We start from the raw sequence: 26,784 nt of genomic DNA, 5'->3' as shown, positions 1-26,784 counted from the left end.
CCTTATGACATCATTAGATTGGGTGGAACTTAATGCAATTTCCCACATTAACCCATTCAAAATCATAACCACATATAACAACAATGAATTCTGAGGTGCAGTCAAATCCGGCTCTCAGGCTGGAATTTTTCACTTTGGATTTAAACATGGTGCTGAGTAATACTTAATAGTCAAAGATCACCACTCCCACTATGATCCAGGGTGGGTTATCATGTATGATTGTATGCTTTACAACTTATTACCTGAGCAAGTGATATTGTGCGGGTGACTCAGTAAATAAAATGTGGCAAGCGAGGAGGATTGGTGGGACCTGCCAGGGTATAGATTATGGTGCAATATTCAAATAAGACTGCTCTTCCCCTACCCCAGTTCAAAGAGAAAGAAAAGCTGATAATGAGGCCCATAAGTAGGTGCTGGAAATACCCCATTGTCACAACAGGACCTGGGGTGTTGGGGTGGGTAGAGGTCTGTTTCCTCTGGTTAGGTATTCCAGAAGAAGGGACAGGAAATTGGATCCACTAGGCCATTCAGAAAGAAAACACTACTTCATGGAAGATAGGGCTAGGGAAGTCAGCAAGGCACTGTAATGTGTGAAGTATAGGACAAAAGGACAAATCTTTCAAAAGCAGCATTATACCTCTATCAAATAAAGCAACTGACCATTTACCTATGAAGCAATTGACAATTAATTGACAAAAGCTTTTCCTGTTACTTGTTAGTTGGTTCATTGACATAAGAAATTAAAACAACAAAATTAATGGTCTTGCTTCACTGGTCTTTATTATGCTTTACGTATGACTTCACTAACCTTTGTTATGCATCATTGCATGATGAGATTGTACCGTTTGGAGCATAAAATACACTCGTTAAAATGTATCTTATTGGGTTTTATTGGTAATGTAAATGAGAACTCAAATCACACATATTTCATAGTTATAATCAAACGGCATTCGTTCAAAATGTAAAGTACAAATTAACGTGTTTTTTAAAATGTCTGATAGAACAAAAAAAAACACAAATGCCAGGGTGAGTATTTGATTTAAAAAGAATATAACGATGACTAAGCCTATACAGAAACGAAATCTAGTGCATGTGCCTCGGTGTTAAGCACGCCCTTCTAACAGAAGGCACCTCTTCAACAGAGTTGGGATTTCTTGGGAGACTAGTATTGGTTAACGGGATAGAAGAAAGTCTCATTCAAATATCATCTATGCTGGAACAGTCAACGTCGTTACATTAACATTTACTCAGCAATATGTACTTCTACGTGTAAGTTAATTTAAAAAAATTATATCTTTATGTGGATACTGATTCTTATTTTTTTTAATCTCCCTGATAGTGGTTTGTACAAGGGCCCGAATTTCGATGTTTAACGGAGTGCGCTGCGTTTTCTTTTCTACCATGTTGAACCTTGAGAATTGCCGTAGGAATGGCGCGAGGATTGTTGCGCACCATAGTGTTGTAGTTTTCAGGATGGCAAAGCCCCGTTGTCTAGAAGCGGCAGTTGCTGGATTTTGGAACTACAACTCCCAGGATGCTGCCCCCCCCCCGGGTCATTGTGCGACCTTCGACCAGAGGCAGGAAGCTCGAGGTTGAGGCCTGGACCCGGCAGCAGTGGCATCAATCAGGGCTTTAAATCACTATTCTGGATTAGTTAATTAGTACCAATAATATGGGTTTTGATTCGAATGTATTAGATTCCTGTTTGTGACACCGTAAGTGGTGGTTGATATGTTTTTAAATGTGTATCCTATTACTCATTGGGTAGTGTCAGCCGTGTTCTGGCCTCTGATTCAGAAGTTCAATTACCAAACTGGGCGCTGCAGCATAAAAATCAGTACTGAAATACCAACGTAACAAAGTGTGGAGCTGGATGAACGCAGGAGGCCAAGCAGCATTCCAAGAGCACAAAAACTGACAAAAGAAAATTATTTTCTGATGAAGGGTCTAGGCCCGAAACGTCAGCTTTTGTGCTCCTGAGATGCTGTTTGGCCTGCTGTGTTCATCCAGCTCCACACTTTGTTATCTTGGATTCTCCATCATCTGCAGTTCCCATTATCACTGAAATACCAACGCACTGTTAGGGGAGCTGCGGGGATGTTCGTGACATCTGTGCCTTAAATCAACATGTAAAAAGTGTTCGTTATCACATTAATGTTTGGAGGAATGTTGTAATTCCAGTATTACGGGACAGGGCTTCATTAGTTCCATAGCGCTTTTAAGATGTTCAGTGGTGATGAAAAGTACTGTTTCAAAGCAAATCTTTTATTGCCGGGCCTTCACATTTAACCAGTCTAGAAATGGTTACAGCAGAGGATCAGATGGTCTTTTGAAAAGCTAAATAGAAGAGCACGGATTTTTTTTCACTGAATCTTTGTTGTAGCTCTTTGAGGTCTTGCCCTGTCATCGCTGAGTGGTATCCTCAAGTGTTATATATAAACAATTTTTCTAAATGGAGAGAAATGCTTCTAGTCCTTTTTTGGACTATGGCTAATTTACTGATTTGTTTTTCATGCGGCTCAGCAGTTGACTGCCATTCATAGAGTCAAACTAAGATGCTGATTTTGGTTGCATTATATCTTTGATGTGCTTTTGCACGAAAATAAATGCAGTTTGCTTTGAATTTAATTTCCTGATACATTGTCTTGGTAAATCTTGTTCAGAATTCCACGGACCTTCCAAGAATAAAGACTAATGAATTTGAAGTGTGATGATGGTCTATTTCGATTATAGGTTAGTAATCCAGAGACCTGGGTTAATAACCAGGGAATGCTGGTGTAAATCTGGTTGAATGGTAGTAGGTGCACTTTCAATTAATTGAACAAGTGAAAGCTCGCCTCAGTAATTGTGACCATGAAACCGTCCATTTGGTTAGGTGCTGTCCATATCAGGTCTGGTCATATGTGACTACAGAGCTACAACTTTGTGGTTGACATTTAACTGCCATCTAAAATGGACTAGCAAACCATTCTGTTTTATCAAACTAAAGGGAAAAGTCCTAACAGCACTGCAGATGTACCTGCACTAAATGGACGAGAACAGATCAGAAGGCAACTCACTGCCTGCCCCATTCCTTTTGAAGGGCAATTAAAGTTTGACAACAAAGGCCAGTGATGCCAATATCCCATGAAAGAATAAATGAAATAAATATTTGCTATGACTTGGATTTTTTTGTTTTAATTTATTTGTGTATATTGTCTTATGGGTTTGATTCAGTAGCTTCTGGAAGAACAAAGTTTCTGCTGCAGTTCTTGAAGAATGAATGTCAACCGATTCACACCTTTTGGGTACTCTGCTAGGCTGAATACACAGAATTTAAGAGGGTAGGAGCTTGCATAGTGTTAATATCCACATGCTTTAACATAATCTTTAGAGTGGAAAGGCCTTACAAATTAGCACAAAGGGTGACACTTTGTAGTGCCTATCACTGTTTTTCTTCCTCTTGTCAGTCACCTTCTGGAATTGTTGAGTTAATGGGGGACAGCTAACCCTATGTGTTCCTCAGCAGTGAGTGACAGTAAACCAATGTGACGATGATATGCCGTTGATATATTTTTAGCTTAAATGCTTAAAACCAAAGAGAATGGGAATCCAAGCTAACGCATCTTTCTCAATACACTTTTTTTTAATCCCTCTCAGTTTGATATGAACAGCATACCAATCTGTTATTAAGCTAATACACAGCGTATGAACAGAAAAAGTAGGGTGAAATTACAAAAGTAAACTGATTATGCAATCACAATGACTGGTTAATACAACGTGCTCATTATTTGGCTTCCACATTCCGTATTTGTTCTTTTCTTATTCCGTCTATAATCATGGCCTGCCTATTTAAACAGAGATATAGAATGTAGAAATAAGAAACAAATAATGACTCTGCAGGTCCAATAGCATCAGTGGATTGTGGAGCAGTTAATAATTTGGCTCTACCAGAACTGCAAATCTTGAAATGTGTTCATCAATTTCAAGCTATATATTGTTATGTAAAGATTATATTAATTGAACTATCTTTTAATCTCTGTTACATATTAACTGTGTGCAGGTAACATGAAACACAGAACTTTCTACAGGATTGAACAGCTATTTGGCCATATTGAATGATCAGATGAGTGGTATGCCCTGCTAGTAACTTGACATCCTTGTCAATGCTTCATTTTTGTTAAAGAAAGAACTTGCATTTACACAATCCTTTTTACAGCTTCAAAATGCCCCACAGTATTGTCAAATGAGATCACTGTTTGGGATGTAAGAAATGTAATGACAGTTACATACATCAAGATCTTACACAGCAATATGATAAACATTTTATTTTTAACTTCTAATCGTTTAGGTGCACTTGCTATGATTAAAACAAACCTTCAGCTTTGGTCATGACTTGCAGTATATTTTTCTTTAAATCGATATTTTTGGTTCCATAATGTCTTTTGTGTTTATTTCATTTTCGCAGTTGTGTGTTCGCTCTGTAAATATCTTAACAAAGGTCATTAGTGAGTTCAGTAAATAGGATAGGCATCAGAGTTTTTTCCTTTGGAATACAGGCAGTATTGAGATGGTAAATTTAGTATCCTGCCTTGCCTTGAAAAAACAGCAGTATACTGTTTCAATTTATGAAGTAGATTTAGATAATTGTCCATTATTTATATTGCAGTTTTTAAAAGGGATAAAAATTGACAAAAAAAATCATTTCATTTAGCTGTTTGGAGAAACACCAAACCTGTAAAGAGGTGTACAGATTTGCAGTAACTTCTTATTTATGTTGAGCCTGCCAACAAAACTTAAGAGTAGGATATTTAGATTTTTGAGGACAATTATTGGCACAAAAAGGGCAAGAAAACACCATCCTGTCCATACCATGCTCGGTTGTCTTGATGCAAACTTAAGGTAAAAGTAAGAATAATTTGTGGTATTTTCAGAAAAATTTAGGCGCATCAATTCCAACACTGTAATGCAAATATATGCTGACAGCACCATATTTTTATTTGATGCCCTGTATATGAAGTGTTTGTTGCACTATTTCTGCAGCAGTCCCCCATCCTTTCGTAATTTCTATATTTTCTTTATTTACACCTTCCACATCAATATGTACCCTCTAATTTGATATTTTATTCATTCCTCCCCTGATAAAGTAGCAAGTTTTGAAGGTCGATTCAGAAATTAGATCTTGAAAATCTACTTGTACTGTACTATGCCCTGTAAACCCTGATTAAAAATCAAACAGATTAATCAATAATACGATGATATAACAGCCTCAGTGGTCATATTTAAAAGTTACGGTATTTTTGCAAGTTGACAACATTTGTTACAACTTTTTAACATTAGTATGATAAAAATCCATTAATGCATTTTAAGATGTATTACACTTAGATGTAAGTTACGCTATTTATTTGTTTTGATGAAGAAATATGCTCCACGAAACATTAAGTGGGTAATTTATGTTTTCTAGCCACCACATGCTTACTCACCACCTGCAGAGTTTTGGCAGGAGTTGCATTGTCCGCTCAGAGATACCGCAATGGTTCCATAGGACCTCGTTCTTTCCCTGTTCTCGGTGGCCATCCAGTTTTGCTCCTGAAACTTCAAGTCTGCATGGTTTTGGAAACCACTTCCCATTCCATTGGAGACCACTTTGCCATAGGAACCCACTGCTGACTTTTCATAGTGGTTCATGGACAAGAGGCAGATCTTTACACCAAGCTTTCAGTTCTTACTCAATAAATCAATCATCTGGTTGTTCTATGGAGCCAGTTGACAGCCAACCTCAAGCTAAACGAAGAAAGTATGATCAAACAAATCAGGAAGAAGAGAGCATTACCGAATCAGAAAACGGAAGTCGTGCAACGCATGAAAATACTGGCTGCGTTACCTTTCCCGGAAATGAAATGGGAAATTCATGTGTCTCCAACGTGATTGAAGATCAAGAAACTAAATACACAAAAGGTAAAACCGTTTAAAGTTTAATACAGAGAACTAGTTTTGGAGTAAATATGAAAGAAAGTAATAACTTACAATAACATCGATTAAAAATAATGGTAATTCCATTTGAAATCTATTTGCCAGTTATAGCAAGAGGGCTTCCTTTTCTCATAGTCTACAATTGAAGCAGGTATAACCAATTAAAATGACTTATTTGGTAAATTACTATCCCCTTTTTGGAATAGGGGTTTACACTGGATATCAAAAATGCAGGGCTCTCAAATAATTATTTGTACATAATGCACTTACTCAGAACTCACATAGAATCTTAAACTCAATCAGACTTACACTCCAGTGACCACATGTTTGGGGTTGCCTGGGCTTTTACACGAATCCGATCGAGGGAATGATCAGTTCCATCCTTCCAGACTCCAAGTAGTGTTCAGCCAATTTAATCCTCAACCAGAGAGTTATCATGTCAGAACTTAGTTCCTTATACCTGACTCTGTGCTTGCCACCCACAAGATCATAGGTCAAACCTGCCTTCTTGAGACTCAGCAATGAGCCAATTACCAGGTCGGCCAAACCAGCTCCCTTGAGGTGCGGCAGTCGGCTATTCATCACTTCTCATTGTGCTATTTGTTCATCTTACATTAGCTAGTTCTCCATTTTCCAACCCTTACATTACCAAAACAATCTTATCACTGTCAACTTCTCAATTTAAAAGGCATTAGGCAATACAGTGCATTCATTACAAATTTGACAATACCAAGTTAATGTTGAACCTTATCTAGAGCACTTTCTTGCACGCTATTATCCATTCAGATCCTTCAGCAATAGCACAATTTCACCACGTTAGTCATATTACAGTCTTGGAATCGAGATAGTCAGACCTTGGGAATTAAAGACCGCTTAAACTTTGATCACAGCAAGCAAGCATCTTGGGAATCACTACAAGTTAATATAATCGGTTGAACTTAATATTCCAGATTCAGAATGTTCTCTTCCTCCGCCCTAAAAAGAAGCCCTTTTCTGACTCTTAATTTTTTGTTTAAATTGCATGTTGTTTATACATCACTTGCCCCTTCAAATGTCAAAACATACACAGGGGCATTTGGAAAAAGGGGCAATCACACTGGGTGCAGATCTTTTTCCAAATGCTCTTCCTGAGAGTTACTTTTTGAATTTGGGAGACACGTTTTAGTTTTTGTGACTACTTTTTCATTCTCATTAACTCCTTTATTAGGTGAAGCTGTCACGTAATAATGATACTTTCTGCCAATCTGTTCACATATAGTGCATTTCCATTCTCAAACCAGAATTAGAAAAATTCATCAATGCCATCAATAATTTATCAATCCTTCACTGAGTGTAAAGCCACAACATGCAAGAGGAATGCATTAATTTACTAGAGGTAAATTAGCTCAGATATGTTAGCAACAAATTCTTTTTGCACAGTACCTGACATATAATTCTACACGCAAAGAGTCATCATCACAAACAGACATTGCAGACTAGTGAATTCACAGTAAATTCACTTCCATCAAATGTTTTCCACCATTTAGATGAAGGGAGTGTCTGCTCATCCACTATTGGATGTTGGAATATCAGTGTGACAAATAGCAACAGCGCAGAATTCCAGTGGAGCACGATGTTTATTCAGTTTCTGTCACCATTTGGCAGCGTTTGAATAAAAAATAGTTGGGGTCTATGATAGATTGTTGAGGGACTGCAAAAATAATGGTACAGAATTGAGAAGGGAAGCTTTTGAATGTTATTCTCCTGCTATAGCCTGAAAGATGATCATAGAACCTAGCAAAAGGCATGTACACCAAGCTGAGCAATAGAGTTGGAAAGGCTGTCGTGCACTGTGTCAGAAGGCTTGGGGGGGGATAAGTTACTCTGGCCATAAATACAAATGTGTACTTTGTGCTTTGATAAGGACCATCTTAGTGGTAGTGAGGATTGTTGGTAGTAATTAATGATTGCCATTCAAAGATGTCTTGTGCTTATAGCGATAACACAACTTCCTGTGGCGAGTTTAGTTTGTATCCACAGTGCAGATGCAACAACTTTCTAACAATTCATGCATTCCAACTGTGAGTCAGATAGTGCAAAGTTAACAGCAAAAAAGCAGCACCTTGGACATTGAGATTTCGATATATGCATTTAGTCTTGCTTGAACTGCTCTGCTATTTACACTTATTTAACAGAGTAGCACGAACCTCACCGGTAATTTCATCATTAGCTGGCTTATACTGTCTGCCAATGCATGCTTTTGAAGTAAATGTTTCTTCACTGCCATGATAACTGCAGACCATGAATGTTCATTCCTATTAACAAATATATCTTGGTTGTAGAGGTTCGGTAATCTAGTGAGTTTGTAATATTCAGATTCTGTAGAATCTGATTTTGTTTTTCCACCCTCCTTTCCCCATCTCCAACTATGGGAGAAGATATAACCCACAAGACATGGTGACCCTGACCACACATGTTTAGTTGGTATTTTATGGCAAGTGAATTTGTAGTGTCATTCTGAAAGCTCCCGTCTTTGGGCCAAACAAAGTTGCACTCCAAAAATGTGTTCTTGCTAAGTGTTTATAAAATTCTAGTCAGGTCCTGAGAGCACGTTTTCAACTACCTGACCAACTAGTGACCGAAATATGGTTACAAATGGATGCTAAATCTTTAAGTGTGCAACTGCAATTGATAAACTTCTGTGAATGTATTGTGGCCCTGAAACATCTCATTCTGGTAGATAGCGTTTGTAACTGAAGAGTGAGAAATCAGATTGAATGGGTGTCAAAGTAAGCACTGTTTAAATTGATGTAGCTACCATTCCTTAGATCAATTACTTCGGAGTGTGCTATAGTGTCAGTTTTGAACGTATTTTAAAATAAATTTAGTTTCCTAAGGTCCAGTAAGGGCTGGAGTGCATAAATGTATTGGGCTTCATGATGTAATGTGAAGAAAGACATCCAGTTTGCAGTTTGGTTGGATATGTTTGCCCTCCTTTCCGTTCTCTCTGGTGCTATATGCCGTTGGGTGTAATTGTTTCTGTAATAAGGATGTTGCGTTTTGCCGACTTTGACTTTGAGGTCTTCAAGAATGTTGTCTCATAACTATCAAAAGTACTAGTGCCCTCCAAGGTTACTACAGATAGTACAGTTCTCAGTTAGGTTAACAATACCCTAGAGTTCAGTAGTGCCACATATGCTTAGCTTTTGTATGTCTAATGGATGTACCATCACTTGCTGCAATATACCAGCATGCCTGTGTCTAATCTTGAATTTGTGCATTTTAATATTATGTTGAGAAATAGGAAAAAGGGCTTAGCTAAGTCTCGTAAATGTTTGAAGTTGTACATGGCCCAATAAATAATCATAGTGGTAACATGATGTGAGACTCTTAACTACCAACTTGTGAACATAACCTGCAACCTAGGTTGTCTGTCTTTTTGGATTTCTATTTGGGTGCCTCACGGTTAGTGACGTCCATTATTGACTTAAAACCTGGAGAATTTGCCTATGATGTGATGATGGTCATAAACCTAGGGATGATCTAGCAGGATTATTCTGGAATGGCACTTGTTTTTTTGTGGACAGTTCATACCATTTAAGGTGGTATGTATGAGTAATCACTAAGAAACTTTTAAGTTGCATCTGGTTATGCATTTAGTGGAATGGTGTTACACGTGTGCTACAAGCATCCATAAAAGATGTTATCAAGTTATGGTGTTGCTTAGACATTTTAAGCCTTATAAATTTAAAGCTTTTAACAAAGTAGTCCAACAATAGTTCACAATGCAAATAAACAGCAGGTAGAATTTGGGCATTTTGAGAACTATGATTAAAAAGAAATTTTATAATGACTTTTAAAGGCAGAGTATGTTGTGCGTGAATTCCAAGAGCAGGGCCAGTTCTTCTGAAGGCTAAAATAGCAAGTAACAGGATCGAGAGATGGCGGAGAATGTAATGACTTAAACACTGGAATCAAATGGATTAAATATTTGAAGGTTGTCAAGATGGAGAACCAGAGAGAGTTCAAGTTTCATAAAGGCTACTGAGGCATTTTGGGTTTAAAAAAAAAACTGAGGACCTCGATTTTTGTTCAGTTGGGTCAACTTCAGAGATTTTTAAAAATGGTGGATTCTGAGGTTCCCATCTTCATTCCAATTTCTAGTGTGGGATAAGGATTTGGATAACTTGCCTGCACACTGCGTCCATAGACTGGCAGGTTCCACGAAAGGGGTAAGCACCTCGGGCATCATGTACACCCCCACAATTTTAGTGGAGACTAGCCAGTTTCTACAGGGTACAAGGTTTATGGGCCGTGAACCACATTCTAGATTCAGGAACTTATTGATATGTAAGCGTAAAAAAAGTCTTACACTACCCCCTCACATGCTGTATGTCTTCTTGCATACTCATATGCTAAGTCACCTCACCGCTCCCAGCTCAATGCTCCATGCCCGATCACATAGTATGAATTAAGTACTGAAAAGTTAGCCATATAACATTAGTGATAAGTGCTTAAAGTACACATTGAAAAGAAAAATATCTGAGGGTGGGGTGTTTCTTTTGTTATCCTGTTAAAGTCAATCACAGCTATTCATCTGTATCAGTAACAGAAGCTTTCCTCTGTGTCATACTGCTTATTCTTGTCTAAATAAGCGCATATATTGAAACATCATATATTTAAGGAATGAGAATTTATCATGAAGATGTCAGTCAGCAAAGCTAAGTTCTCATCAGACCGCTGATGAGCAGATTATACAAATGGTCTTTGGAACTCAGCCAAGCATTCATGACAAGGCCATCTGGCAACTGTATTAATAAAAACCTGTGGCCAGACTTCTCATTCTTGATGTGGCCTCATAACTCTCAAAAGAATTATTAATACTTTTCTGGAATGGTTAAGTATTTTTAAAGAATTATCCAAGATTTACACCCTTGCGAAGCAATAATGTGTCTGACATTTTTAACTTGACCTCCACCACTTCTCTTGAGCCCTCCATTGTTGTTATCAGACTGCTTATCTGATATCCAGCACTGGAGTGAGCAGAAATTTAAAGTATCGTGAAGAATGAAGCCCATTGTTTTTGGCCTCACTGCAAACCCTATTCCTTGGCTACCAACTGAATTTCTCTCCTGGCAACAATCTGAGATTCAGTTTGTTCACAATCTTGGTTTTGTGTTTAACCCTGAGATGACCTCCCAATCACATGTTTGCATCATTATTAAGGCATCCACTTCCACCTCTATAACATAGTGTGATTTTGCTCCTGTCTTATCTCACCTGGTTGTGAAACCATCAATACATATATTATCTTTGAATTTGATTATTCCAACACACCCAGGGCTGGTCTCCCACATTCTATCCTGCGTAGACTTACCTTCATTCAAACTCTGCTGTCTGTGTAACAATTCAGTCTAGGATCCATTTATCAGTGGTCCCTTTGCTCACTGCTCTACATTTTTTTTTAAAAACATGTAGTCATGGAAAATTAGTGTCACTGGCTAGAGCAGCACTTATTGCCATTCCAAAGTTGCAATAGAGGAAGTGATGGTGAGCTGCCTTGTTGAGCTGCTGCAGTTTTTGGGATGTAGGGATATTCACTGCTGTTAGGAAGGGAATGCCAGGAATTTGACCTTTTCGGAGTGATGGAACGGTAGTTCAAAGTCATGTCAAGTAGTGTCTTGATTTTTGTAAATCTCACTCTTTTTTTCTAAATATCTCTATATCTTTTCTGTATCACTATAACCTCCAGCTCCAGTGCCCTTTTGAGATATCCGCTTTTATCTAATTCTACTTTTTGAACATCCTGGAATTGAATCTTGCTGCCATTTGTGGCTATCCCCTTAAGTTTCCTCAGCACCAAAGATTTCGGAATTCCCTATCTAAACTACTCTACCTCTCCATCTTTCTTTTCTCCTTCAAATTGCTCCTCACAATTTGTGCGTGATGAAGCTTTTTAACATCTGACCTAATGCCGCCTCATGTGGCTTTGTGTCGTATTTTGCTTTATGATATTCCTATGAAGTGTGTTGCATTTTATTATGTTAAAGTTCTCTATAGAATAAGTTGTAAGTTATGTGATATTATGACAGTAAACTAACTGTGCTGCCAAGGTTCTTCCTTATTTAAGCTGCTGCAGTTCATCCGAAATTAAGCTCCAGGGACTAGAAGTAAATGAGGTTGATACTAGTTTACTAGATTCTATATTTGCAAGATTTTTTTCAATACTTCTCAAACAATTGCCTTTTTCATCCAAGAGTAGATCTGTTCTCGGGCATTAATTAGGGGATTCTATCACTGCAAATTAAGAGATTTATGCATAATGCCCAAGGTGGGCGTGTTTTTCTCTCTCTTCTCTCTCTGTGGGAAATTGTTGGCCTCCCCTATCCATTGCAATGTGCCTAAAACCACAGTGATACACATTATTTAAGAATTCATCACTGCAATTTGAAATGTTCTGAGCTATGCCTATTAAGATACTACCTAATAACTAGGATCTCAATGAAAAATTAGCATATAATATTGTTGTCTAATTCTGATGTAGAATTCTGTGATTTAGTTTTTCTCATTTGTAATCTCTTTCCAGTAGGGGCAGTACATAGGAAATGGGAGGATTTTACTTCATTGTACAAGAGCAGCCAAGGTACTAGTGAATCAAAAGAGACTTCAAGTGGAAAACAGAAAGAAGGTTTTGATTTTTCAGTGATGTCGTACAATATTCTGGCGCAGGATTTGTTGGAGGACAATAGTCACTTGTATAAACATTGCAGTCAGCCCTTGTTGCAATGGGGATTCCGATTTCCCAACATCCTTAAGGAACTGAAACAATTGGATGCAGATGTAAGTAGTTCAATTAAATGCGTTCTGTACATCTTCCTAAAGGTTTAGTGTACATGAATTCCATGCTAATATCCCGCACAAACCAGGAAATTCCCAAAGCTGATATCTACTCCGTCAACAGGAAGGAGGGAAACTAATTTGTCTCAATTTCCTGAACCTAAGGAAGAATCAGTTAAGATTCATGCTCATTTCTAATCACTCATCCAGACTGAAAAGGTGCAAAAATGTAGCCATCAGGTAAGGACAGGGTTGATTTGCATTTTGAGTTTTCCCTGAGATGATGCAGGATATTGGAATTTTTACTTAAAAACGAAGTTACTCAGGTAAGCAAAGGACACTCATGCTTGTGAACTTGCCTGTATATCTGAACTAAAAGAGAAAATAAATAAAGAAAAAAGATTGTTTGTGAGTGGGATAAGTGGAAAGAGACACTTGCATATGTTCAGTAGAACTGCACTATTGACTGAGAGAGTATTATTTTAATCAACCTGCTCAGACATATTATACACACCTCTGGAACAGGTAGAACTTGAACCTCAGGACTTGGAATATAATAAAATAATGAACTCCGGATGCTGAAAATGTGAAACAAAAGCAGCAATTGCTGGAGAAGCTGACCAGTCTGATCGTGCCTGTGGACAGCAAACAAAATTAGCATTTCAAGTCTAGTGACCCTTCTTCAGAACTGGCTTGGAGGTAGGGACACTATCATTGCACCACAAGAGCCCTGAATGGTAGAATTATGCCCCTTCACATTTATTGACTTGTTATTCTTAAATTTGAATGTTAATTTAGGGAAGAGGGCAGATGCAAGTCAATCTGTTACATGTTCCGGTATTATAGCTTGACAGGGAAACAGTTTAATGACTTAATCAGGACAGAACAATGGAAATTGAGGCCAAGGTTACATCAGCCATGAAGGGTCATATGGCCTGTTCCTCCCCTATTTTTTATATTATTATTATTACAGCTTCTTTTTCACAATTGGAAAACAAATGCTTAAGATATTAGGCAAAATGGGTATTTTGTGACAAAAAAAACAGAAATTACTGAAGAAACTTAGTGGATCTGGCAGAATCTGTGGGTAGAAAGCAAAGTCAAAATTTTGAGTCCAGTGACCCTTTTTCCAAACTGACTTGAAGGTCACTGCGCCACAAGAACCCTGATTGGCAGTATTATCCCCATTCACATTCATTATTCCTATTCTTAAACTTTAATATTCCTTAAGAGAATAAAAGCAGATGCAAATCAAATGGTTACTTGTGCCAGTAGAATGGAATGTTCTGAGTTCTGATGAAGGGTCACTGGACTCAAAGCTTTAACTCTGCTTTCTGTCCACAGTTGCTGCCAGACCTGCTGAGTTTCTCCAGCAATTTGTATTTTTGTTTCAGATCTCAGCATCTACTCTTCTTTGTTTTATTTTTGGTTATTTTGCAAATTGAAGTGAGAGGAGCAAGCAAGTAATTATATTCATACTTTAAAAGCTAATTTTAAAAGCCTTGTATTTTCTCAAGAGAAGAAACAAATCAAGTAGTAGAAGTATGTAACCAATCTTTCAGTTTCCCAGTTTATGTAAAGGCAAATGGATATATCTGTACTTTGGGTACAGACTCTTTTTATCAGAACTGGAAACTAAATAAATTAGATTTTTTTTTGTTTTAGACCATAACAGTACAGGGGACTCGTGTATGCCAACTAAGGGTGATAGAATGATACATTACAAAACGAGGCAAATTGGTTGTCGTATCTGCACTAATGCTTTGAAAGAGCTATTCAGTTAGTCCACTTGCCTGCTCTTTTTCCATACAAATTTTTGATCTGATTTGCTTTATAATGTACTGTTGAATCTTTTTTTTGTTTTGGTCTTTTTGTTTGTTACCTTACACCTGTGCCCTCTAGCTGCTGATCCTTCTACTACTGGAAACAATTTCAACCTATTTACTGTGTTCAAACACTTCCCTAATTTCAAATAGCTGTATCAAGTCTTACCCTTCTTCTAGGATATCTTCACGTAATTGAAGCCTTTCATCCCTTGCACCAATCTAGTAAATCTCCTATGCTCCTTCTCTAAGACTTGACATAATTTCTGAATTATGATGCCCAGAATTTGTTACTTTGAGGGACATTTTAATGTGGTAATGTGCTGCTGTACAACTGAGTGCAAAGGGGACCCGCAGGAGATTACAATGCATCCATCATTGGGTTTTCAACCTAGCCACTGAATTTACTTTTGATTTCCAGGTTTCCCAAAGGACACTTAATGGATGGGAACAAAAGGATTGTCATTGTGAAGTCAAAACATGCAAGTCTTTGCCCCACTTTACTGATCCCCCTCTAGATCTGATGCCTACAGGAGCAGAAGACCCTGCTAATGAGGGTATGAAGATGTATCTGGACTTTGATAGGAAATATGCAGTTTTAAGCATAGCCCAGCACATCACTTCTCACACTAACTTAACTGCAAGTGTATGATTCCCTCTTTGTACATTTCCACATGTCACTATCAATGCATCCACCACAGGCACTCAACCTCCTCTTAATATTGCTTGTCCCCCGATAGTCCTGTTCATCAGATGTTCGTCATCAGTCCATTCAATATGTGCCATTACTCTCTCTCAAAGCTTCCTCGTTCTCTCTTTTCAGAAAAAGACAGCATAGAACAAACTAGGTAGAGGATTAGTGTTGTGCCTCAGCAACCCTGATACTATCGTAGAGGAGGAGAAGCTGGAGATTAGCAGTTTTGACAGTTCCTGGCCTGTCTGATAATCAGAGTTGGTAACCTCTGAGCTATTTGATGATGAAATTAAATAACAGCCACATGGCGTACAACGCTCACCTATGATCTCTCTCATTCAACAACAGAAATTGCTGGAGAATCTCAGGAGGTCTGGCAATATCTGCAGGGAGAAAACAGAGCTAATGTTTCATGTCAGGTGACTTTTCATCAGAACAGATGTTGTCAAAACTCCTGAAGTGCAGCTTCAGCATACCATTTGTTAGCTCATATCTTGTCATATCGAACTTCTGCTCGTGTTGCAGTGGAAACGGAAACTTTGGCCAACAAGCCAAAAAAGTTACGAATCCTGATCAAAGCCCCGAACCAAATGGTGTTGGAATCTTCCATGTTTCTTGACAGTGATTCCAGCATTTTAACAAACCTAGCAATGCACCAAAATATGTGTACGAACCCTTTCAGCATTCTCTCCTAGGCCACCTTCTCAAAGATTTCATCTATGACAGAACATCTACAGATCCTGCCTGTACAGCTGCCCAATAGGCTATATACTATGTCAGTTAAGAGTGAATGACAGTATTTCCCCGTCCTCGACTTTCCTTCCCTCTTCTAATTCCTATTCTTGCATGATTGCCTGGTCAGCTTATAACTCAAGGGTATCAAAAAGGAGAAAGGCTCAAAGGCAGCGTTTTGATGATGCTGGTAGGTTGGGACAAAAGTAGGGGATACATGATTACTGTAGTTGCAGCTGTTCAAATAAATTAAATTAAATGTGGGATCCCAGGTGACCTGGATTGAATGGGACTTTCCTAGTTCCATTTGGGCTGTTCACAATACTAGTTGGAAATCAACAACTTTTAAAACCCAGTGTAAATGAAAATCATTGACATGAGTCCTGACAAATATATACCTTTTGTACCCAAGAACAATGAGCTCTATTGGTTAAGTCTCTGTGACCTTGCTGAGACTATTCAAGGATGCTGTAGTCATCACCAGAATGTGATCTCTGTTGGAGTGCAATTTCCAAGATAGGAAGTAGTGCACACTTTTTTTTTTAAATGTCATAGTACCCTGAGCTCGCGTTCCTCCTGTCTGATTGCTTCACATCCAAGTGTGTTTCTTACAATGCTGGTCACTGATTCTAGATTGGGAGGCTTTCAAAAGCTATAGAATGCAGGAGTCAGGCCACTGTTGAAAAACTATGAACAGATTTAGGTCCCTTATCTGTGGGAAGATATACTGGTGTTGCAGGCATTTCAAAGAAGTTTCACTAGGCTGTTTCACACATGGAGGACTGTCTTATGAGGCAAGGATTAAAAGTTTGAGCCTGCACTGAGTTTAGAAGAATGATTGATTGTCAACTTCATTGAAACACTCAAGATTCTCGGATGACTTGACATGGTAGATGCAGAAAGATTGTTTCCTCCTGTGGAAGTGTCTATCTGAGACCAGAGAGCATAACCTCAGCATACAGGGTTGCATGTTTTAAGGTAGAGATGAGAAGGAATTTCTTCTCCCAGAGCGTGGTGAATCTATGGGCTTCTTTACTGCAGAATGCTGGGTGTCTAGTTCATTAAGTATATTCAAGGCTAAGACTGACTTTTTTCTAATCAGTAGGGGAATCAAAGATTATAAGGAAAAGGCCAAAAAGTTGATGATTGTCAGATCAGCCAGTATCTGATTGAAAGGTGGAGCTGGCTTGATGGGCAGAAAGTCTACTTTTGCTCCTTAGTCTTATGATCTTATTTAGCATCAATTGTGGCATTATTGCTTGGGTTCCTCACAAATGCTACATACTATATTTGTAGTGGCTAGTTCTCGTTTGCAAGAAGCCGGGTCTACATGCTTTCTGTGGTTTAAAGAACTCAGAAAATAAACTGACACAAGGCAAGTGCATCATGGCCACTCCCTGGGAGTTTGCACACTCGTGTAAATATGTTTTTATGGTTGCATCCCGCCTGTGAAATTTTGAACTGGAAACCCTTACACTTAATGAACACTCCTGAGTAATCTGAAATGTCTTGATTACCACACGCAGGCAGAAAAGGAGACCAGACTACCTTCTCATTTGACGAGCGTTGTAGCTTTCAGTTTAAAATTGCCAGCCATAGCCAACATGGCAACTGTCACCTGTGTAAAGCATTTGTAAGCAACTGACTGTGAAATCCAACAATTCCTGGAAGGAACCTTAAAGAAACTAAGGATAGTGTCACTTTAACAGCCTCTGGGAGAGCATGGCCACCAGTTCTAGTTGGCAGCACAGCTTATTCCAGTAGATTGCAAATCTCTGTCAAGAACCTTTTGTGAATCCTGAGCTTCCTGAGAAATAGATGGTCAGTCATGTCCAGGAAGCTCAAGCTCTACCAGTAACCCCATGTCTGCATCGCCCCGATTATCGCCTCCTGCTGTTGCAACTAGTCCCCAGGTGAGGTTCCCAATTTGTTTTTCTAAATGAGATACCTCTAACTGTTAGTGACCCGGTTGAGATGGGGTGGTCTGGCCGATCTTGATCATTCACCTCTCCCCTTGGTTGATCCCAACAGGTTAGTCTTTTAAAAACGATCCCTTTTCTAATGGATACCCAACTTCCAGACTCAAATGAATTTCTTGAAAAAAGCAAAGTACAGCAAATGCTGGTGATCTGAAATGAAAAGAGAAAGGGCTGGAGGAACTCAGCAGATCTGGCAACATTAGTGGCGGGAGAAACAGTTAACAGTAATACGAGTCATATCGGATTCAAGTCATTAACTTTCTTTTTCTGTCGATGTTGCCAGACCTGCTGAGTTTCTCCAGCACTTTTTTGTTAAAATGAACAAATTTAATCAGCTTTCTTGAATAAACAAAAAAATGTGTTTATGTACTCGACACAAGAAAAAATATTAATGCAACACATATATACAGATTAGAATTAAGAAGCAAATCTAAGATGGTAAAACTTAAAAAAAATACAGATCAATCTCCGAATTTATTTGTGAAGAACAGATAGCTAAACATTTTGTCCTTAGGTTGGCTGTCATAGTCATCTTGGTATTGTAGTGTAACAGTCAATTTTGAGATTCTTGACTTTGTAAGCTGATTTGAAACTATTTTTCCTGGCTCTTTTTGACGGTGGCTGACTGTCAGCACTGAGTGAGTGAGTGTCTTTTCCCTTGCTTTGTAAGCAGCTGACTGTGAAATCCAACAATTCCTGGAAGGAACCTTAAAGAGCACAGTGGCACAGGAGTCTTCAAATGGCTGTTCTCAGTGCCATGACCTTAAAGCACATTATTCCACACAGGCCACTAATGCACCCAGATTAATGTTGCAATTGGTTTTTAGCCCTAACTTGAAAGGCCAAAATATGCAAATTCTGCTGAAAGGAGAGGGATAGATAATCAGCCAACTTGTTGTGCTTCCCCGTTATTTTCCCTCTCTGGTTTAAGTTTCTACAGATACTATTCTTTCCCAGAGGCTGCTAAAGTAATCCCATTCTCAACTTCAGATTCCTCACCGGGACATTCCATGGGTCGCAAACAGGACTTCTCCACACAGAAGCTGAACTTTTATGTGCAGTCATTTTTTTTTGGCTGCAGCAGATTTCTTTTACTGTACACATTTTAGATTTAAAAAGGAATAATGTCTGTCATACTTTGGAATTTTCATCTGTCATATGACACTGTAAAACAGTATCTTTAAGGAGAATACTGCTGCTGCTAAGGATGACATAGAGGTGCTGGTTTTGGATTGGGAAATGACACGACACCAGCTTATTGTCCAACAGGGTTATTTGAAAACACAGGCTTTTGGAGTCTTACTCCCTCTTCAAATGTTAGTGAGAGAGGTAGTATCAGACACAAAATTTATAAGTAAAAGATCAAAGGGTCACACCACATGAGGATGTACTAAACAACTGTAAGATACTGTTAAAAGGGTTCAATTGATGTAATATGTAAATGTAAATCCCCGAATTCCTTTCAAATACCTTTCCTGTTAGAACTAGTGATGCAGCCAGTGCAGCTGTCTATGCTTCTGCTTTTACTGATCATCAGAGTACTCCTCTGAAACGTAACATAAAACAGCATCCATGCTAGCTTGAAATGTCATGGATACAGAGTGAAAAAGAAACCCACCAATTAGTAAAAGTCACCATCAAACACATTAGAAAAGTACAGAAATTAAGTCTTGGAACAAGTACAGTGCGCAAAAGATTTTCATGCAAGGAAGCAAGTAAGACGTTTCAAGATTTACAGGGATATTTTCCTGTGGCTTCTTAAGCCCCTCAAATAAGTGTTGTTGTCTTATTTCCACTTGTGAGTTACAAGAAGCCTTTGAAACTAGTTACAGACTAAACACTCTTTCAAAAATGATCTGTTAACATATTTAACTTGTTAACCTGCTTCTTCAAGACCCTGTGGTTTCTCTCTCACAACCCAATATGTTGTAGTTAAATGCAGAAACAAATGCTCATCTCATTTTTGAAATCAGCTCCTCAAGCATTCAGGCTAAACAACCAACAAACCAATTAGAGTATCCAATCCACTGTATCTGGATACCAGAAGATTCTATCCTCAGTTCTCAAATGGCCAACAATTCAGGGAGAATGAATAAAACAATTCATTCATCCTCTTACGTTCTCCTTGAAGTGCAGCAGCGCTGGCATTAATGTGTAGAAGGAGTTGGCTACCAGTTGTTCAAAATAACAACAACTTGTGCATCATGCTGCACCACTCTTTGTATCTTTTAATTTTAGTTAAAATCATCATTTTAGCAGAGAAGCAAAGAAAAGAAAGCATATCCTGTATTTGAGATTCACTTACCTCATGGGACAGTCTGAACCATATCCTCAAAGATCTGTAAATCAAGAGTTCGCCTGTTCTGTCACGAGAAGACCCAGAGCAGAACTTCACAACATGAGTAGATGCCATCCTCAATTTGAGGGTCATCCAACTATAACAGATGGGTTTCATACACTGAATACTTCTATTGTTTAGTAAAACAAAGTTGAAATTGCAAAGTGATAGAGAAGAATCACTGTGGTCTGATTGTAAAATAGCAAAAGAAAAGTGGGATAACAGCTCCATACGAGAAGGGAATGAAGTAGAAAGTGGGTATGAGAAATTAACAGGAAGATGTAATCATCAAAATTTTAGACTGGAGTAGGTCTCAAGTTTTAAGGTTCAATGGAGACATTTCAAATAGATCTAATCTACTGTTCCATCTGATTTCTATCATCTTCAGGTATATTATCATAAATCTTCATTTTTAGTGCACTGAACTCTTTGCTGTAATGATGAGGTAGCAGCCAGTACAACTTTTAAATTTTTTCCCAAATTATTGTCTCTGACATAGTTATGTATTCCTTCGACTTTAGTAGAATTTGTACCAAAGGCTTGATTTATGGCAGTTTGTTTACATGAGAGAATCTTTAGAATGTCCAGATTGTTTCATAATTAACTATTTTGAAGCAGAGGGTTAAACTACACCAGGACTTCAGTGAGTAGGAAAGGGAAGAGAAAGTTTTGTTGAATATCTGGGGGGGTTTTTTATATGTCTTTGCCATATCCTTGCTGTAGGTTTCTCCTGATTGTACAAAATAATTTCCTTATCCCTCCCATTTATTGGCAACTGCTCTTTCTTAAGTCATGCTCTTATTTAAGTAATGCTCTTACTTACACTTTGACTTCTTTAGGCCTATTTCTTGGCACTATCTGCACAGCAATTTTCTAGTCATCATGCATTTATAACAGTAGGTGGCTCTGTTTACCCACAAGCTTCAGTGCCTTTCATTCCCTCCTCAACCCCCCACATACCGTCAATTCTCTTTCAGGATATATCATTCTGCAATAAATTGCATTTATCACTTATCTTCTGTACTTATCTAATCTGTGTCTGCTTGTAGTCTGTCTGTCATTAAAAATTTACAGCAGCAAAAGCAATTTGATCATTGCTCTGTAAGATCAATTGACTTCATCCCATTTATCTGCTCATAAACCATTGCAGCAGCAACAACTTCCATTTGTATAGCACCCTTTAGTTCTGTCCAGAAAGCCACTGGAGCTAATCTTTACTCAGCTTCAGATTTATTTACAAAGTGAAGGATTACTATTATATACCTCCTAACTCAGCCACACTGCGCTGTCAAAAAGTATCACTCCCTATATGTGAAACTAAAATCGATGCCCTACATCTACATATGATTAGGAGAGATATTCAAGACATATCTCTGTTAAGAGATATCAAGAGAGATATCTCTTGAATATCTCTCCAAAGTAGGCCAGGAAGTTGGTGACGTTGACACTATTGATGTGCACCTCGAGCCAGAAGTTTGCACCCATTCCACCCAAAGGCTGATCTGATTGGAGGAATTAGAGAATTGGAGAAACACAGAGTTGTGGGATAGTTTTAGTACTGGAGGTCATTACAGATATAGGGGTGAAGCCATAGAAGCTTGTGATTATTAAATTCAAGGGATGAGTATTTTCCTCCTGTAATCTCTACCTCCTGTCTGACTACTGTCATTCTTTCTCCCTAATGCTTCTAACCTCACATTCTGAGACAAAACTACTGAAGAGAGAAGCAGGCAACTTGTGAGAGAATGGAAGTCTCGGTTCTAAGAGGCTGCCATGTGGATAAGATGTAGATAGGGAAGGAGTGACTGGTGAGCAGCAGTGCTTCTCCATTACACATCCTGTCTCGACCTGAAGTGTAAGATTGCTTGTCTCACTTCAGTCGTGGATGCGCTGCATTTTTAAAAAAATATTTGTTTTTGACATCTGAATGATGCTGACTCAACCACCATTTATTTTCCATCCCTAATTGCCTTGGAGAATGTGGCAATGAACTGCCGCCTTGAACAGCTGCAGTCGTTGGGATGTAGGAACGTCCACAGTGCTGTGAGGAAGAGCGTTACAGGATTTTGTCCCAACAGAAATAAAGGAATGTTGTTTAGAGTTTCAAGTCAGGATTATTAAAAAAAATCTTGGATAAGTACATGAATAGTAAAGATTTGCCAGGAGCAGGCAAGTGAGACTAATTTACTGGGAATATGTTTGGCATGGACTGGTTGGACCGAAGGGTCTGTTTCTGTGATGTATGACTCTGCGACTCTGTGTGTGCCTTGGTCCGTGAACTTGCAGATGATCATGTTCTTATGGATCTACTGCCCTTGACCTTTAGTTGAAACAAGTTGTGTGTTTTGGAAGGTACTGTCAAAGGAGCCTTGATGAGTTACTGCAGTGCCTTTTATAATTGTACTGTTGCTGCCTGATAGTAGGGCTGAAGGTTGTGGTACCAATTAAGTTTGCTGATTTTTTTTTCTGGATGATGTTAAGTTTAAGTTAAGAATTGTTGGAACTGTACCCATCCAGGCAAGTGGAGAGCATTCCATCACATTCATAACTTGTGCCTTGTAGACAGTACACAGGCATTGGGAAGACTGGATAGGAGTTACCTACCACAGAATTCCTAGCCTCTGACCTGATCTTGCAACCACGGGTTATACAGCTCGTCTGTACCGGTTTCTGGTTAGTAGTAACCCCCAAGATATGCTTAATGGGCAATTTGATTATGGTAATGCCATTGTATGTCAAGGAGCAATGGTTAGATTCTCTCTGTTGGAGATGGCCATCGTATGATGTTAATGTTGCTTGCCATTGGTCAGCCCAAGCCTCGACGTAGTACAGGTCTTGCTTCAGGTGGATCCAGACGGCTTCAGTATCTGAGGAGTCATGAATGGTGCAGAATGTTGTGCAACCACAGCAAACATCCCTCCTTCTGCCCTTACAATGAAGGTTATTGATGAAGCAACTGTAGCTGTTGGACCCTGACAAACTGCGGCAGTGACATCTTACAGCTGAAATGACATTCTTTTTACATTTCCTTTGCAGGTTATTTCTTTGCAATTTCCATGTGATCGCACTGTCAGTGAACCCTTCCATCACATTGCTGATAATCAGTGGTAGACTGATAGAATGCTAATTGATTGTGTGATATTGTCCAGCTTTTTGCGTACAGGACACTTCTGGGCAATTTTGATACATTACTAGATAGATTGTAACTGGCTAGGGGCATGCCTAATTCTGGAGCACAAAATGTCGTTACTATTACCAGAATATTATTACCATAGGTGTTACCAGGGTGTCACGTCTAAAAGGACATGGTCTGCAGAACTGAATGTGTGAACTGAAGTTTAGAGGTTTGAAAATTCTCAAACAATTCATGGGACATTGGAATAGTAAAACTTGTAATTCACTACGGCATGGATGTGAGGTTACAATGATGACATTATAGTCTTTATGGTCAATAGTTCATTGCATTGAAAGCACAAAATATTGCTTCAATCTTTCCAATCAAATTGCTCAAGAAGCTCTTTATCCCATTGAATTTAATAGCATCAGGTCAAACATTTGAAAGGAAACCTCCTGCTGATTATCATCTGATTTTCCCTACTCCTCTGCATCAAACACTGCTCAGAGCCAGTACTGAGGGTGGCAAAAGCAACACCGTACAATATTGATACAGTACCCTTGATAACAAAGTGTGGGGCTGGATGAACACAGCAGGCCAAGCAGCATCTTAGCAGCACAAAAGCTGACGTTTCGGGCCTAGACCCTTCATCAGAAAATAATTTTCTTTTGTCAACTTTTGTGCTCCTAAGATGTTGCTTGGCCTGGTGTGTTCATCCAGCCCCACACTTCGTTATCAAGGGTACTGTATCAATATTGTACGGTGTTGCTTGTGGTGCAGCGGTAGTGTCCCTACCTCTGAGCCAAGCTTGGTTTCAAGTCACGCCTGCTCCTAAGGTGTATAATAACATCTCTGAACAAGGTAACTAGAATATGCCTAAAAGCAGGGAGGTTTTACTAAACCTATACAAGGCACAATCCAGACCACGGCTGGAATATTGCAAATGGTTTTGGGCCTGTTATCTAAGGAATTATACGCTTGCATTACAGGCAGTCCAGAGAATGTTGTCAGGGCTAATACCAGGTATGGAGGGACTGTCTTAATTGGAGATATTGACTAGGGTGCCTGTACTCATTGAAATTTTGAAGAATGAAAGGCAACCTTATTGAAATATACAACATTTTTGGGGTGTGAGGTGTAGATGTTGGGGATGATGAGGACATCAGGCTGAGGTGGCCCTCTTTGTGTGTTGTGTCTCCTCGCACAGCAGTGTTGGACACCTCTTTGATATAGATACCTTTTGCACACAAATAGAGCCAAACATGAGGGATGTTTGGTAAAAATGACCCTGAGCTTCCTGTTGCTTGCCACTTCAATGCACCACCGTGTTCCCTGGTTGACATAACTGTCTGTGGGTTGCTATAGTGCTTGAGCGAAGCTCAGTGCAAGCTAGACTAACAGAATCTCATTATCCACTGGGGGACCCTGCAGCCTTCAGGACTCTATCTCCCATGTCCTTACCCTAATCCTCACACACCAGACCTTGTCATCACGTGGGCTGCCACCACAAACAACCTATTGTCAGTCACTGATGGTCCCCATCAGCAACTGTTGATTCTTCCTAGCTCACTTTACCCAATTCTTTGTCTGTCCAACTGTTTTTCTCTCTCTCTGGACCCTATCTCAATCTATCATTTACTACCACACCACCCCCCCTCCCCACTCCGTCTTCAGCATGTGTACCAACTTTTTTCCAGCTACAGTCAGTTCTGAAGATGTCCTCTCCAGCAGCTTTTGAGGGGGTTTGGCCTGGCTGTCAATGACAGACAGATAATTGCAGAATTTGCTACATCAATGCACCGTCTGGTCGATGAAGGGCTCTTGTGTCTCATCTGCCTGTCTGCCTCTGATGCATTTGAATGAAGCTCTGATTGTCGACTCAAAGAGTCATCTCCTGCCTTGAGCTGAGCAGATGCTCATCTGTTACAGCCCTCAGAGTGACAGCAGCCTAGGCCACTTCTTCCTCCGACAGCTGCTGGGTGATTGCTGTGAGGTGCTCATGACATCATATACCCCCACTCAATATCTACAATTCCCACCAAGGTGTCAGCCTCTGGGGTAGTAGGGGGTTGCAGAAGGCAGCTTTGTTGATCCTTCCTCACAGGCCTGGGTACTCTTGTCTTGAGAGTTTTAGGATGGTACTTTTGCAGAAGCTGGTGTTTCTCTGTGGAGATCCACAGCAGGCTAACAGAAACTGTAAGATGAACTGTGAAAAGGCATTGCTACCAGTGGTTAGAAGTGATGTGCAATGATTGAGAGTGACAGCAGAGTTAATATGAAAGTAGCAGTGGAATGAGGAGTGTAATACACTCATTTGGCAGAATATGAATGTTGCTGCATCCCCGCAGTATGGTCCCAGTCTTCTCCTCTGAGAGCCAGGTTTCTTCTCTTGTAGATGGTAAGGCCATGAATATCAGTCACTCCTCCACCTGTACACAGACTCTCTGCCTTTGGAAGGCTGCCCTGTCCTGTGATGGGAAGCAAGGGACCAATGAGTGAGATTACAGTGGATGGCATGGCTATTATAGTTCAATGTGGGTAAAAGACTGAGGGGCAGTACCATGGCAGCATGGGTTAATGGTGTGGGAGTTTGGAAGCATCAAACAGAAGCGAGTGAGGGAAGGTTGCATGCAATAGTGAGAGTGGAAGAATTTGTTAGATGTTGTAGTAGTGACAGCGTGTGTTGTGTAGCAGAGAGGAGAGTTTGGCACTTAGCCTGGTCGTGCAGAGAAGGCAGAACAGGAGAGACCTTCTTTCTACATCTCTGGCTATTCCTCCACTCTGGAGACATCGCTGACCCAAGTAGCAAACTCAGACTAGGTTGGCAGCATATGACAACACACCCTTTTCTGCAAGTTCTCTGCAAAGAGGACATCTGTGCTTTGGACCACTGTTTGTCATGACCTCTAGGTCCCGATTGGTGAAGCACAATACCATCTTGTCCTCTTCCGTCCTGTTCTGATTCTGTCAGTCAATGAGAGGGCAGCTTCAGAATGCTAGTGCTTACCTGGGTGCACAGTAGCCTTTTAAAAATGGGATGAATGCAAAGGATGCCAGTCTTTGGGAAGACATCTGTTTAGTGGTGAATTGTTATGGAATCGACACTTGGTATGTTGCAGCAGCAATCAGACATGAGAGACTCCATAGAAACAGAGTAGGTAATTAATGCACATTTGTTAACATATTATGGGAAAATTTGCTAGGCTTTTCAGTAAGGAACCTTCCAAGAAACTTTGTAGCAACGCTGATGTTGCCAGAAAAGTATAAGATGCAGTCTGAAAAAATATCTCCAAAACCTTGCCCCAGGCTCAAAAGTGAGCTGCCTCTAGGAATCC

The 26,784-nt window shown here is 39.4% G+C and overlaps 1 protein-coding gene across 8 annotated transcripts in view; it reads left to right on the top strand.

The window, feature by feature from the left end:
- The first annotated feature begins 1,163 nt into the window (after nucleotides 1-1,163).
- Nucleotides 1,164-26,784, top strand: part of angel2 (angel homolog 2 (Drosophila)) — a 42,601-nt gene continuing 16,980 nt past the window's right edge. The window contains exons 1-4 of one of the 8 annotated variants that reach the window (XM_059648565.1): nucleotides 1,572-1,715; nucleotides 3,220-3,323; nucleotides 5,444-5,937; nucleotides 12,518-12,771. In XM_059648565.1, the coding sequence (XP_059504548.1) occupies nucleotides 3,259-3,323; nucleotides 5,444-5,937; nucleotides 12,518-12,771 (813 nt within the window). In that variant the 5' untranslated portion in view covers nucleotides 1,572-1,715; nucleotides 3,220-3,258. Of the gene's footprint in view, nucleotides 1,270-1,571; nucleotides 1,716-2,663; nucleotides 2,734-3,216; nucleotides 3,324-4,042; nucleotides 4,113-5,443; nucleotides 5,938-12,517; nucleotides 12,772-26,784 lie in introns of those variants that run through there. The other 7 variants (XM_059648567.1, XM_048536781.2, XM_059648568.1 and 4 more) reach the window with 7 other exon arrangements.

This window comes from Stegostoma tigrinum, chromosome 9 (genome assembly GCF_030684315.1).
Source record: "Stegostoma tigrinum isolate sSteTig4 chromosome 9, sSteTig4.hap1, whole genome shotgun sequence".
Taxonomy (NCBI): Eukaryota; Metazoa; Chordata; class Chondrichthyes; order Orectolobiformes; family Stegostomatidae; genus Stegostoma; species Stegostoma tigrinum.
Note: the sequence above shows the minus strand (reverse complement) of the source record. Positions and strands in the feature narration are given on the sequence as shown.